We start from the raw sequence: 14,913 nt of genomic DNA on the forward strand, positions 1-14,913 counted from the left end.
TGGAAATGAGGCTCAGTGGTTGAATGCTCCTGAGTTCAATCCCCAGTAAACCTCCCCCACCAGAAAAATAGATTTCTAAATTTGACTTCACCATTTTTCTTTAATGCTAGTTTTTAGAAAATCATGTCCCCTAAATAACCCATATACCAATTGTTATTAACTATTTTGTGGGTATTAAGGACATTCTGAGAAAAGGGTATAAATAAGTTAGTTGTCAAATGTTGATAGCAATTATTTATTTATTTGTTTGTTTGTTTGTTTGTTTTTATACTCTGTTGCTGAGGCCACTCCAGGTGCAGATTTTTTTTTTTTTTTTTAAATGTGGTGCTGGGGATTAGAACCCAGGGCCTTAGTGTATGCTAGGCAAGCACTCTACCAACTGAGTTATATCCCCAGCCCCTGACACCAATTTTAAACTAAAGATCAGAACAACAAAAGCAAATGAGAAAACCAATTTACTACAATTTTTCCAAGTTTCATATTTCTTTTCTCTGTTTTCTAAAATCTCTTTAGAAGCTAGTTAATTAACCAAATCAATATTTACATGTGGATATTACAGGAAACTATAATATAGATCATAGAATTATATGCTATTTATATATCTGGGTCATGTTATCAGATGTTTGTTATCCCAGACTTCAAAGAGATGATAAAAATCTAGTCTAAACATTTTAACATGAGATGTCAATTTAAGATGGCACTGCACAGATATTGGGAGAGAAGGATGGACAGTAATTAACTTCTGAAAGAACTAATTTTATTTGCTACTTAACCAAAGTTGTAATGTTTTGGGGGTTTTTTGTACAGAGGTTTGAACCCAAGGGTGCTTTGCCACTGAGCTATATCCCCACCCTTTTTATTTTATTTTATTTTGAGACAGGGTCTTGCTAAATTGCTGAGGCTGATCTCAAATTTGCAATCCTCCTACCTCAGCCTCCCAAGCTACTGGGATTACAGATGTACACTGGAATGCCAAGCATAAATGAATTTTAAAATACTCTTCTCCACATAATTCCCTCCCATCTTAGAGTGCTAGAACTTTCCTTTTTTATTTCTATAAGTGATAAAATTTAAGATGGTTAGGCTTCTACTATAAACATCTGAAAGTTAAAAAAGAAAAAAAGTTTTAAAGTTCTCTGAAAATGTAAAGCAACAGCTATTACTCAGGCTCTTGGTAGAAATAATGGGTTTCAAAATGTGGTTGAAAACAGAAACCGATAAAAGCTTGTACATTTGTTGGGCCTCAAGTTAGATTAGATATGCTGATATAATAATGCTGTTAAAGTTGTCACATCTCAGGGAAGACACATGCTAATGCGAGCAGATGAACCAAGGAACTCTGGACTCACTGGGGCAGAAGACAGGAGGCAGCCGCGGGCCAAACTCTTCTCTTTCATCTATCTCCATCTTTTGTATAGGGAAGGGTGTGGGCTCGGGAAGGACCAGTTCACTAGCTGAAAAACACCAGCATGTTAATTTCATTAATTTTCCCAGTATTAATGTGTTTGAGTGTTTAATTGATGTCTTTTGCCACCAAATGATTTTTCAATAATCCTGGCACTACCTCATCAACCAGGCTGAAAAAAGACTATCTTTTTAAATAAAAAATTTACTATCTTTTAAATACTTCTCAACTAGGATAAGTTGGAAAATCAATATTATTAAACACAGCTATTCTAAAAATATGTTAGCTATTTATACCAGATAGAAAAAAGAATAGAATTATAAGGCTGGGGATATTGCTCAGAGGTAAAGCACTGGCCTACCATATATGAGGCTCTGGGTTCTATCCCAGAACCAAAAAAAAAAAAAAGAAAGAAATCATTGATTGCTAATCACCCTGGTTAAGCCCATTAAGTCCGAAGTGTTCAATTCTGCAAATATGTTAATGAAACTGACACAGCTGCATTAAAATAGATTGAAAATCATAATCTAAGGATTATATTATTTGTTATCATTAATGATATTAATGATATCATTAATAATGTTAATAATATTAATGAACACATCACTAATCATTCATCTATTACTTTTCTCAAAAAGAACAGAACTGTAAAAAACCTAAATATTTATTTCAAAATTACCAAAAGTGGTATATTTCTTGCTCAATTTAAGGTTTTTAGGCATTTCATAAGTAGGACAATGGAACATAATGGGTTAAATTATAGACTAAACACCACCATTTCCTCCTTTATTTCCCATGTGTGAGACATGGAAGTACCATGTGCCAAAGATGAGGTTTCCGCCAAGTCAGTCTGTTGGGAACTTCTAAAGTTGACCTCCTCAGTACCCTCCTGGTCATCCTCACTGTCGCCTTGTTCATCCTCGGAGGATGAGGACTTTTCATCTGAGGAGCTGGCAAAGATGGCCTTGAATAAGTCCATGGATGGGCGGCTACTTTCGCCCTCGGTTGGTGGTGAATCCACACCTTTGTTTACCATCTGTATTAATAGTGAAATAAGAGTCAGAAATAAAGAAGCAGGGCGAAGGGAGCCAAACATTCTAGAAAACATTCAAAGACACGTGCATGCACACATATTTACATTTATGCTTGTGTACATGGGTATCCATAGCCACACGCAGCCTAAATTAAACAATGACATTCACAGAGCATTTATTTTTGTGGTATTTCTCTACGGTGTGCTAATTAAGCAGAAGCAGCTGAAACCGCTCATGGAGACTAGTCATTAAACAGAACTGCAGAGGACTCACAAAAATAAAGTTGAGCAAAATGCCTCTGTTCTACTTTCAAGGGCCTGTCCTAGCCTCCAGGGTCCAATATAACAGTAATACAAAGTGTCTGCTGTAGGAAATACTGAAGAGAAAACTAGGGGCCCTCCACACAAGAGAGAGGGAACCAGGAACACAGCAATAAAATAATAAGGGAAATTCCCTTTGCAATTACACCCTGTTCTTCCTAAAATAGCCCAGGTGATGGACATTCAGACTAACCAAAAAGAAAAAATAAAGAAAATGGGGAGGGGCAGTAATTTTATACAAACCTAGGTCAGCAAACAAGGAACAAAGGTATAAAGACATGGCCACCACTCAAACAGTTTATCACTGGTCACAGAACTGGGGTGATCTAAGTAAGAAAGGAAGGAAAGAGAATAGGAACCACCCACAGAATGCATTTCATCCTTCTGTGTTACCACTGAAAATCTCAAGTCAAAGATAAGAAAGATTGTCAAAGATGCACTCATGGTTTGTGCCAGAGGTGGGTCTACACTCGACTACCAGTTCTTCTCTCTCGGTCAGTGGCCATTCTCCATGCCACATCGCTTCTTTTTTTGGGGGAAGGGGGGCGTAACCAAGGATTGAACTCAGGGGCACTCAGCCACTGAGCCACATCCCCAGCCCTATTTTGTATTTTATTTAGAGACAGGGTCTCATCGAGTTACTTAGCACCTTGCTTTTGCTGAAGCTGGCTTTGAACTTAAATCCTCCTGCGTCAGCCTCCCCAGCTGCTGGGATTATAGGCATTTGTCACCGCACCCAGCTTTCATGCTACACCACTTCTAACTGCTAGAGCAGAGTCACAAATACCCACATGAGAAAAAATGGTGCAAGACAGTGGAATTTAGCTAGGCACAGTGGCACATGCCTGTAAATCCCAGCCACTCATGAGGTAGGAGGATTCTGAGTTCAAGGCCAGCCTCTACAACTCAGGGAGGCCCTAAGCAACTTAGCAAGATCTTGCCTCAAAATAGAAAATAAAAAGGGATGGACTTGTGGCTCAGTGGCAGATTGGGTTAAATCCCTAGTACAAAAAAAAAAAAAAAAAATTAAGACAGACAGAAAAAGCAATGATAAAAGAAAGTCAGGCGTGTGCTCAGATCTTGATTTCTAAATATTATTCCCACTAAAAATATCCAGAGCATATTGGTGTAAGGACCAATTCTAAAGCTGGGACTGGGAAAAGACAAGATGAGTCCACAGTCACCTCCTGTGCCTGGAAGGCAAAATGATGCTCAGAGAATAGGAGGGACATATCAAAAAAACAGCATAATGGATCTTTATTACTTATTAGCCATAAGGTCATATGGCTAATAAGTAATAAAGTAAGAACCAAGACTTTTTCAGGCAAAAAAATATAAGTGCTATTTCAACATGATTTATAAGAAAATCTAAAAAACTAATCCAAAGACCACATCACTACCTGGGCTATTTTAGGAAGAACAGGGTGGAGTTTATACCACTTAAAAATTCAGCAGTAGAGCAAGGCACAGTGGTGCATACCTGTAATCCCAGCTAATGAGAAGGCCAAGGCAGAAGAATACCAAATTCAAGGCCAACCTGGGCAACACAGTGAGACTTTGTCTCAAAAATAAATAAATTTTAAAAATATATAACAGTAAAACACAATGAATGGGTTCCAGATCCGTGGTGGCAGGGGTGGTGGCAGTAGCTGCAGAGCAGATACCTAACTCTAGAGGGAGACACCTCTTTCCCCTGACTATAGGAGCTGTGGTCCCCAGACTGGAGAGAATCCCACTGCTTTTCTCCTTTTCTGCCCTCCTGCTACTTGACTTCAGACATAGATTAAGTCAGGAAAAGAAGACCGAGCAAAACAGGGAAATTAAAGGCCCAGTCTTCTGACTAGAGGATGCGAAGGGGGAACCCAGAGAGTCAGAAGGTATCAGGAAGATGGTGACAAGGAGGAACTCCAGAGAGTGATCCTATAAAATGGCGTGTGAACTTCTGATTCATCTCTGAGTTGTATAAACATAATCTGACTCTAACCTGCCAACTATGGGTATCAATCACAGAACTGTAGGGATTCATTGATGTGAATAAGGCTCTGAAAACTGAAATGGATCAGAACTATAGCCCACAGAAAATGGGTTGTGCCTTGTAGCTCAAACCTAACCATGTCCACTGTCTGCTATAGCAAAAGAAAAACAAATATCAACATTCTCTTTAGACTTTTAACAAGACCCAGGATCTCATAACAATGTTTAAACTGTCTAGGTTGCATATCAAAATTATTTGACATAAGAACAATCAGGAAAATCTTAATATAAAATATAATAAACAGATATCAATGCTGAAATGATAAAAAGAAAACGTTGGATTTATAGAAGACTTTAAAGCATCACTGTAACCATGCTTCAAGAATACTGGCAAATAAATGAAAGATAAAAAGGGTCTCAGCAGCAAGGCATGGTAATTGGGAGGCTGAGGTAGGAGGATCACAATTCAAAGCCAGCCTCACCAATTTAGCAAGACCCTGTCTCAAAATAAAAAAATAAAGGGCTGGGGATAAGGCTCAGTGGGAAAGTGCCCCTAGGTTCAATCCCTAGGACCAAAAATAAAAAGTGGGTGCTGCAGTACAGGTAGAGTACCCCTGGGTTCAATCCCCATTCCCAGGAGATAGATAGATAGATAGATAGATAGATAGATAGATAGATAGATATCAATCACACACACACACACACACACACACACACACACACACAGGAAAAAGGTAGGGGAGGGGAGGGGAAGGGAGTCTCAGCAAAAAAATAAAAGATATAAAAAAGAACTAAATGGAAATTTTAGAAATATAATATACAATAAGCCAAATGAAAAAAAAATTCATTGCCTGGGCTCAATAGCAGAATGGAAATCACACTGGAAAAAGTCCAAACTTGAAAACAGATCAAAAGAAATTATCTGATTAAAACAAGAGAAAGAAAAAAAAGAGATTGACAAAAACAGACAGAAACTTTTAGGATAAAATTTTAGGATAATATCAACATATCTATGTTATGTCATCAGAATCTCAGAAGAGGAATGAGAGTGTGAAACAGAAAAAAAAAAATGAAAAAAATAATGGCTGAAAATTCCCAAGTCTGATGAAAGACAAACTCAGAGTTCAGCAGCTCAGCAAACCCCAAACAAAATAAATTAAAAAAAAAAAAAAATGTACTCTGACATCATAATCAAACAGCTAAAAGGCAAAGCCAAACTAAAAACTTGAAAGCTGCCAGAGGAAAAAAATCACCTGATTACAAACAGAACAAAATTTTGAGTAACTGCAGGTTTCTCATCAGAAACCATGGAGAGCAGAAGGAAGTAGCATAAAATTTTTTATAGGGCTAAGAGAAGGAAATTGCTAACCCAGAATTCTTGGGCCTGGAGAACGTAGCTCAGTGGTAAAGTACGTGCTTAGCATGCTCAAAGCCTTAAAAATTAAAATTAAATAAAAAATTTAAACCCAGAATTCTATACCTAGTGAGAACATCCTTCAGAAAGAAGATGAAATATATAAGACATTCTCATATGAAGAAAACTTAAGGGAATCAGCTATTGGAACTGCTATAACAGAAACACTCAAGGAAGTTCCTCAGAAGAAATGGTAAGAGAGGGAGGACACCTAGAATCTCAGGAATGATGAAACAACAACAAAATAGTATGAGAAAATAAATAAAGCTATTATCTCCACATCAGTTCTTTTGAAATATGTATAACAATGGAAAGCAAAAATTAAGCCAGAAGCAGTAGTACACAACTAGAGGCTGAGGAGGATCCAGAGTTCAAGGCCAGCCTGGACAACCTAGCGTGACCCTGCCTCAAAATAAAAGTAAAAATGGCTAGGAATGTAGCTCAGGGGTACAGCACAAGACCCTGGGTTTAATCCCCAGCACAATAAATAAATTAATTGTACAGCCATACGATGAAATACTATTCTGCAAAAACAAGAAGGATATATGTATTCACAATTATATATACACATATTGATGAATCTCAAAGGTATGAGCTGAGTGAGACACGTCTGATTTTTATACATCATTCTGCAAGTGGCAAAACTATAGAGACAGCACACATCAGTGGTTAAGATGGGGCTGACAGCCTGAGGGAGTTTTTCAGGGTGATAACCACTTGCAGCCTTACTGTAGTGGTGGTTACACAAATCTGCATATGTGCTAAAACTCACTGAACTATATATTCAAAAAAGAGTCAATTTTGATATAACTTTAAAAAACCAAAAAATTTAAATGAGTTTATTATTAGAAATTAAAACTGAATTTTTTTATTAAGTTCACTTTTTAACTTATTAAGGAAGTCATTTTAAAAACCCCAATGTATATTTTCTCTACCAAAAAGGACACTTATTTAGAAAATCTCATTTTCTAACATAGACATACTGAGTTTTGTTTCAATGGTTGATGCTAAGTGAAAGTCACAGAGAAGTTTATTACCTCTCCTCAAATGATTAAATTTAGGACTGAATTGTTGGACTAAAGAGCAGGCACCGACCAACTACAACCCAGAGGCCAAATTTAATCTACCCCTTGTTTCTATAAGTAAAGCTTTATTGAAACATAGCCATACTGATGTACATAATTGCCTATGACTTCCTTCACACCCAACAGCCAAGTTGAATAGTTGCAATAGAGTCAATTTGGCCCACAAAGCATAAAATATTTAATATTCTGCCCTTACAGAGTCAGTTTGCTGACCCCCTGCTATTGAGTAATGAGAAGAAAACATCACCATGATAAAGCCCAAGGTCATTGTCAGCCAGGAAAGAGAACTTCCCTGGAAGCCCCAAATACCTTATTTGAGAGTGATTCTGGTACATGCTCTTTCTCTTTGTTTACTAAGGGACTGGACTCTTGTTTAGGTGGACCAACTTTTGATCTAGCCAAACTTAAAAATTCACTAATGGAATCTTCTTTCTTTTCTTGTTTAGCTGTATCCCACCTGGATGGTTTCTTTGGCTCTGAAAGGAACGACATGGACATAACATTGGAATTAGCAAGAAAAGGGCAAGTTCTTCTTTGATGTTCTTTCATTCAGAAGAATTTCAGTGTACCTACAATGGCCCAGCACAAGGTGCTAGGGATGTGGCAGGAACAGAGATAGCCCTGACCCCAAAGAGTAAATATCTGTCCATTCTAACATGAGCTAACTTATGAATATGAGCAATTCTCTCAGTGGCAGGAGAGTCTGCACCATGTGTACCCTTAGGACTAAACCACCCTTTACCTGTTTTCCCAACTGGTGAAGAGTGGAGACCCTGTAGTACACAGACCCCAGGAAACCCTACTCACTGTCAGGACCACAGTGCTGTGGTACTTTTTCACTTGATGGTTGGGTTGTGGGCGAGGAAGATGTCACTGGGAGTGTCAAAAAGTTGAAGACTGAGTATTTGTCACGTTTCACTCTTGGGAGGCCAACTAAAGTTGAACTAGGGAATGAAAAAGAAAAAAGATATAATTTCAATAACAACTGCTAAGATAAAATCCACTTCTTTCTTTTTGAAAATATATTTTTAGATGTTGATGGACCTTTATTTTATTCATTTATTTATACATAGTGCTGAGAATCGAATCCAGTGCCTCACATGCGAGGCAAGCGCTCTACCACTGAGCCACAACCCCAGCCCCCAAATCCACTTTTTATTAAGTTTTCTGTTGCACATTTTTCACCAGCTCTCCTACTTGACCATAGGGTCCCCTAAGAGTTTTCACTTCTCAAAGCAGTTCACAAATTTTGAATGACTCTTTTTTTTTGGTACTGGGAATTGAACCAGGAGTGCTTGAACCCCTGGGTTTTGGGAATTGAACCCAGGAGAGCCACCACTCCAGCCCTTTTTTATATTTTTTATTTAGAGACAAGGTCTTGCTGACTGCTTAGGGCCTCCCTCAAATGGCTCACTTTATTTATTTATTTATTTATTTATTTATTTATTTATTTATTTATTTATTTTTTAGAGAGAGAGAGAGAATTTTATTTATTTTTTAGTTTTTCGGCGGACACAACATCTTTTGTTTTGTATGTGGTGCTGAGGATCAAACCCGGGTCACATGCATGCCAGGCGAGCACGCTACCACTTGAGCCACATCCCCAGCCCAAATGGCTCACTTTAGAGCTCATGAGTTTTTCCTTTTATTATAGTAAGTGCTGGAATTTAATTTTGAAAATGGATTTCCACCAAGGAAAAGTTCCATTGCTAAAAACATATACATTTCCTAACAAGGTCTGGTTTAACTGTATGTGCTTTATGGCAGTGTTTATGATCAAATCTTTTAAGTGTAAATTACCAAAGGAACATTAAAGGGCTGGGGATGTGGCTCAAGTGGTAGTGCGCTCGCCTAGCATGCGTGAGGCACTGGGTTCGATTCTCAGCACCACATAAAAATAAAGATACTGTGTCCACCTAAAACTAAAAAATAAATATTAAAAAAAGGAGCATTAAAAAGATAGCAAACAAAGGCATCAAATTTTCATAATTAGACATATTCTAGTTTCAAACCTTCAATATGGAATAAAATTTGCTATCTGAATATCTGTTTTTTGGATTTCTTGTTAGCAAAAAATTAATAGAAGTTAACCAAGTCTGCAAAATTTGCAACTACAAAGATTCACAATTTTATCTAGAGAAAGGGAACTTAAAAGGTATATAAGGAGAAAGTGAGCTTTCATATGAGGGACTGGGTTTTGTACTGATGTAAAGACAGGTTTATCAACTTACTCTGGATAAGGGTCAGGGATGTTAAACCTCTTACACAGAAGTTTGTCAGGGTGCCACTCAAATGTGTCTCTGGTAAGCTTTCCAAACATCTTCATCTTCACAGCTGACTGTTTATCATTGACGTCATTCTGGAAAAAGACATGATTCAGTTTCATCAAGTGGTCACAAAATTGACCTGACTGCTTTTCCATTTTTCAAGCTTAATTCTCTGGCACCTCCATAAAAAAATAAAATAAAATAAATATTCAAGCAATTGTCTAGAATTACAAAAGAGCCCATGCTATAACATGTTTTGCTTATGTACCTTGGATGCTAAAACATAAAATTGTTTCTTATTCTACTGTGCCCTATGTATTTTGATCTTTTCACTGAGGGATTTAAAATGTTTAGCTGTTGTTTTAATTTTAAAATTTACCAGGGACCTGGGGATGTAGTTTAGTGGTACAGCTCATGTGTAGCAGATTGGAGGAGTAGGATAGGGTAGGATGGACATATAGGATAGCATCAAATTCACCCAGTAGGAACATAATAGAGACAGACCTCTTGATCCCGAGGGACTTCAACTTGATCTGAATCATCTTCCTCCTTTGCATGAGTGAACCTGGAGGACAAGGTTGAATGGGAAGACACGTACAGCTGGGCTGCCCGAGCAAACTCTTCCCGCTCGCGGCCTCGCTCCCACTCGGTCATACTAGGATCCAGGCAACGTTCCAGAGCATCTATGGTACAGGGAACAAGATACTGCTCACTTCTAGGAAAAAGATGGGGCTTAAAGGAGACCAGGTGGTGGGCATCACTGTATTCCTATGTCGTTCACCACAGGAAACATGTGTGTTGAGTGGTACTTCTCATGTAATTTTGCTCTTTCCTTTAACATGCTGCTTTTATTGAATCCTGTCTATATAGAACAGAGAAAACCATTTGGAAGGTCAGCACTTGATTGAATCTTGAAAAGCAAGGACCTTGCTTGTCATCACTTCCAAACAGTGATTAAGTTCATCGTAATTATATCCCTATGTCTTGGCAGAAAAGCACTTTCTCTAACGTTTTTCTTTAGTTTTACAAACCAACAGTATGGGGGGCGAAGGTTCTTAGAAGAGAGTAAAGGCACAGTAAAGAGGGCTGGGGTTGTGGCTCAGCAGTAGAGCACTTGCTTAGCATGTGTGAGGCCCTGGGTTCGATCCTCAACACCACATATAAATAAATAAAATAAAAGTATTGTGTCCACCTACAACTAAAAAAATAATAAAATTAAAAAAGAAAAAGAAAGGCACAGTAAAGAGACTTTATATTTCCCAAAGATCTGTTGTTGAAAAACAACCCTTTGAATTTGTTAAGGACCTGTCACAAGAATCACTCCATATAATAGCAGTCCTCTTTCTCATCCTTTCCATGTTTACTTCATAGATCACTATTTCTCTTCATATAATGGTTTAATAACCAACTACCTCTTCAAGTCAAATGTTAGACTGATTCAGGACTGGACAGTTAGGATCTTAAGGTAAAGCAAGAGATGATGTTTTTTCTTGGTGAGAAAAGCCATACTTATAGAAGTCAAGCATTTATAAACAGTAAATTAATTTAATATTAACCACTGCCAAGACATACTTTGATTTAAACAGCTCTTTCAGATCTGAGATACAGAAAAATATAAACTAATTGTTCTTACTTCATAAGGTCAAGAGCCAGGGCCTAAAACCTCAGACAAGTGAAAATCCTAGCAGAACAGAATACTTTAAATCTTGGAATAGGATGAGAATAGAGAGAATGCTACCAACCCTGGATGAGGTGTGAGAGTCACAGGCCTAGTACCCACCTTTCTGACCCTTTTTCATATGTTCTAAGAATTCTTCATATCGTTTTTGTTTTTCTGGATCTTTAGCAAAAGGTTTGAAGTTGCTGGCTCTTGTGGCTGTCCCAGCCCCCAAGGCCATGCGCCAAGAGCAGTGTCTGAGGTCTGATGAGGAGGACTGAAGTCTGCTGTTTGCGGCATTCTGGGCCAGACTCCTGGCCTTGAGTTGAGCTGCTTTCAGATCAGCTGCATGCTTCATTTCTTTGATTCTCTCTCTATCTTTTTGGGACAGGAACTCTAACACTGAAGTATCTGAACCTAAAAAAAAATAGTATTAAGTAAAGATGAAAGGTATCTCAGTATATCTATGTATATTTTCAATATTACGAATTTACATAATTGGAGATGAATATTTTATGTTTAGTGTTTCATCTTTATATATATGATATATGAAACACTAAAACATCTTTTAGTGTTTCATATATCCCCATGAACCTGAGGGCCGTAAAATAATGAGACTCATATTTTACAGGTGACAAAAATGGAGGATAATACTTGGATATTTATGTAAGCATAAGGGCATAGTGGTGCATGCCTATAATCCCAACTACTCAGAAGGTTGAGGCAGGAAGATCATGAGTTCAAGGCACCCCAAAAAACACAATGCAACCCCGTCTGCACTGGGATACAGCGCAGTGGTAGAGCACTTGCCTAATATGCCTAAGACCCTGGGTTCTACCCCAGCACCATCAAAAACAAACAACAAATAAAACAAAAGTGTTTAAAGCACAGTCCTGCCCGCATAAGCCCTGGTCCACAGCACAGAGCTATCCACAAGCACTCATTCCTGTCACAAATGCTTATTGGGTGCCGATTCCACATCGGGCACTGACCCAAGGTTGAAGGAACTTTGCAGATGAGATCCCTCCTTTCACTAGTGAGGGAAATGGGCAGGAAAAAAGCCAAAGATGAAAAAGACAAGGTGACATAACTGTGAGTGACTTAAGTGAGTAGGCTGGGAATGGAGAGGGAGATGGGGAAGAGAATTAGCTTAAATGATGGTCGGGGAAGGCCCAGAAGGCCTCTTAAAGAGATAATACTTAAGATACATCTCAAGTAAAATATAAAGCGACAAACTTACACAAATATGAGGAAAGAACAAAGGCAAAGGAAATAGCAAACACAGTCCCAGAGTTGGCATCCTGGCTGGAGAGTTCAAGTGCAGAAATGGGGATCATAAAGCTGATTGCAGGGAAGTTAAAAGAAAATAGTATAATATGTGGCTTGAAAAGTAGGCCAGGGCTGGACATGGTGGCATATACCTGTACTCCCAGCAGCTCAGGAGGTTGAGACACATCTTCAAGACCAACCTCAGCAACTTATTGAGGCCTAAGCCACTTAGTGAGACCTTGTCTCAAAATAAAAATAGAAAGGGCTGGGGATGAAGATAAGTGGTAAATTGCCCCTGGTTAAATCCCCAGTACCTCCACACACACCCTCCCCCCCCAAAAAAAAAGGTAGGCCAGGGCAGGGCTGGATTGTACAGGGCCTGTGGGAATACTTAAGTATGAGAGGCCCCAGAGAGTTGTAAGGAACTACTGATGTAATGTGGCTCATCAGTTGCTACTGAGGGGAATGCACCAAAAGCGGGAGGAGGGGAAATAAGAAGACCAAAAAGGAGGTTGCTGCCCACAGCCAGGTGAGAGAAGATAGTGGATAGACCTGGGTGGGAGCAACAGAAATGCAGACAAGTGGACAGAGTCCCCATGATTGCTGGAGGAAGAGTTGAAAGAACTTGCCAGGGAAGGAAGGAAAAGAGAAGAACTAAGAATCAGGACTCTCCCATTCTGTTTTGAGTGGTAGCCACTTGGAAAGTTTGGGGAAGAATGCGGGGGATCTAGACATCCATTTTGGTTGATTATATTTGAGATACCATTAGCTCCCAAATGGCAATGTTGTAGAACATAAGCCCCTGAAAGTCCAAGGCCATCTCATGGTGGGTCTTTTTGCTGCACCCTGCAGAGCATTCTCCATGTTTTCCACACTTCTAGGCACACCATTCCTTTTAGGCTTTCAGAAGACAAGCTGAATAACATCCCTAGCTCCAGGGAGAAAAAGCATACTTTCCCAGGCCATGCCGAAAAGGCACACATGTCCCCAGTCTTAACCACATTCCTAAGGTAAGTATCAAAAGCCTGGAAACAGCTGGGCTTAAGATAAAGGCTGATTTTACAACAGAACCCAAACTGAAAGCAGAAAACAGGTCTTAAACACTTTGCTACCTCTCCACCACTTTTTATTTTTTATCTTGAGACGTGGTCTCACTAAGCTGCTGAGGGTCTTGCTAATTTACTGAAGCTGATCTCAAACTTATAATTCTACTACCTCATGCTCCTGAGTCACTGAAGCCTGATATAATCCCAGTGATTATAAACATGCGCCACTACACCTGGCCATATGCTGCTGACAATAAGTGACATTAGTCCTATGGTTTGGGAGTACAAAAGCACATAAAGAACTGCAGTGGGAAAACCACAACTTTCCAAGCTGGGTGTGGTGCTGCACACCTGCACACTTATAAGCCCAGCCACTCAGGAGATTTAGGCAAGGCCAACTCAAGCAGTTTAACAAGACTCTGTCTCAAAATAAAAAATAAAAAGGGCTGGGTATTGGTATAAGTTCAAGGCCTTGACTTCAATTCCCAGCCCTAAAAAAAAAAAAAAAAGCAAAAACACAATTTTCCATTTTGACTTTGATGAGACAGTTGTTTTAAATGTAATGATTTCAATCTCCTCCATGGCACATACCTTGAACGGGTGTCTCTCCTAGCAACACTGCCCGCTTGGAGGCATTCAGTTGGTGCCTGCTATGTGTCCCTGGGTCTTGTGTTGCTTTTCCAGCTGACTCTGATAACACCTGAAGTAAGTGGGAGTTCCCTGAGGCCGCAGCTACCACAGGTCTGAAATAATGCACCGGTCGATAGTCTTTTGGCAATTCAGGGGGTTGATAAATCTTAACAAAACAAAATAAAACCCAGAAAATAAAGACTAAGATCATGTTAGATTTAACCAAAAAACCCCTTTACCTCTAAGCATCGTTAACCCTACCTCTTTCCAAGTTGACTATTCTCCTTCCTCTACTCTACTGATCTTCCTTTCACATACTTACTTATCTATGTTTGATTGGTGCTTTCTACGAATACACAAAGGGGAATTCCTTGTGGTATATTTATATATACACATAACATGATTTCATTAAATTCATCCGAATTTCCTCCCCTTTCCTGTCCTTCCTACCTCCCTCTCAATCACCATTTTTTTTTTTTAATATTGCCACAGCCCATCTCAATCACCTTCTTCTACTCTACTGATCTTCCTTATTATCTTTATGGTATCCAACACCACCACCCTACCAGCACCCCCATCCCTGGCTTTTTGCACTTATTTTGTTCTAACTTCCACATTCAACCCTTAATTTTCTGGGTCTGGCTTATTTCACTTAGCAGTGTTTTCCATTTCTATCCATTTACCAGCAAATGGTAGTTTTTGGTACCAGGAATTGAGCCCAGAGGTGCTTAACCACTGAACCATAGCCATATCCCCAATTCTTTTTTTCTTTTTTGAGACAGAATCTCACTGAATTGCTTAGGATCCCACTA

The 14,913-nt window shown here is 38.9% G+C and overlaps 1 protein-coding gene across 2 annotated transcripts in view; it reads right to left on the reverse strand.

Annotated features, from left to right (window-relative positions):
* The window catches only part of Gpatch1 (G-patch domain containing 1), a 43,860-nt gene that overhangs the window by 7,953 nt on the left and 20,994 nt on the right, over window positions 1-14,913 (reverse strand). For both annotated transcript variants that reach the window (XM_046447943.2, XM_046447944.2), the window contains exons 10-17: window positions 14,063-14,267; window positions 11,280-11,573; window positions 10,004-10,182; window positions 9,464-9,591; window positions 8,040-8,176; window positions 7,542-7,708; window positions 2,222-2,441; window positions 1,350-1,454 (exon numbers count right to left, since the gene is read on the reverse strand). In XM_046447943.2, the coding sequence (XP_046303899.1) occupies window positions 1,350-1,454; window positions 2,222-2,441; window positions 7,542-7,708; window positions 8,040-8,176; window positions 9,464-9,591; window positions 10,004-10,182; window positions 11,280-11,573; window positions 14,063-14,267 (1,435 nt within the window). The remainder of the gene's footprint in view (window positions 1-1,349; window positions 1,455-2,221; window positions 2,442-7,541; window positions 7,709-8,039; window positions 8,177-9,463; window positions 9,592-10,003; window positions 10,183-11,279; window positions 11,574-14,062; window positions 14,268-14,913) is intronic.

The sequence above is a fragment of the Marmota monax genome, unplaced genomic scaffold, assembly GCF_021218885.2.
Source record: "Marmota monax isolate L192 unplaced genomic scaffold, Marmota_monax_Labrador192_F-V1.1 WCK01_AAM20220418_F8-fsc00101, whole genome shotgun sequence".
NCBI classification, from domain to species: Eukaryota; Metazoa; Chordata; class Mammalia; order Rodentia; family Sciuridae; genus Marmota; species Marmota monax.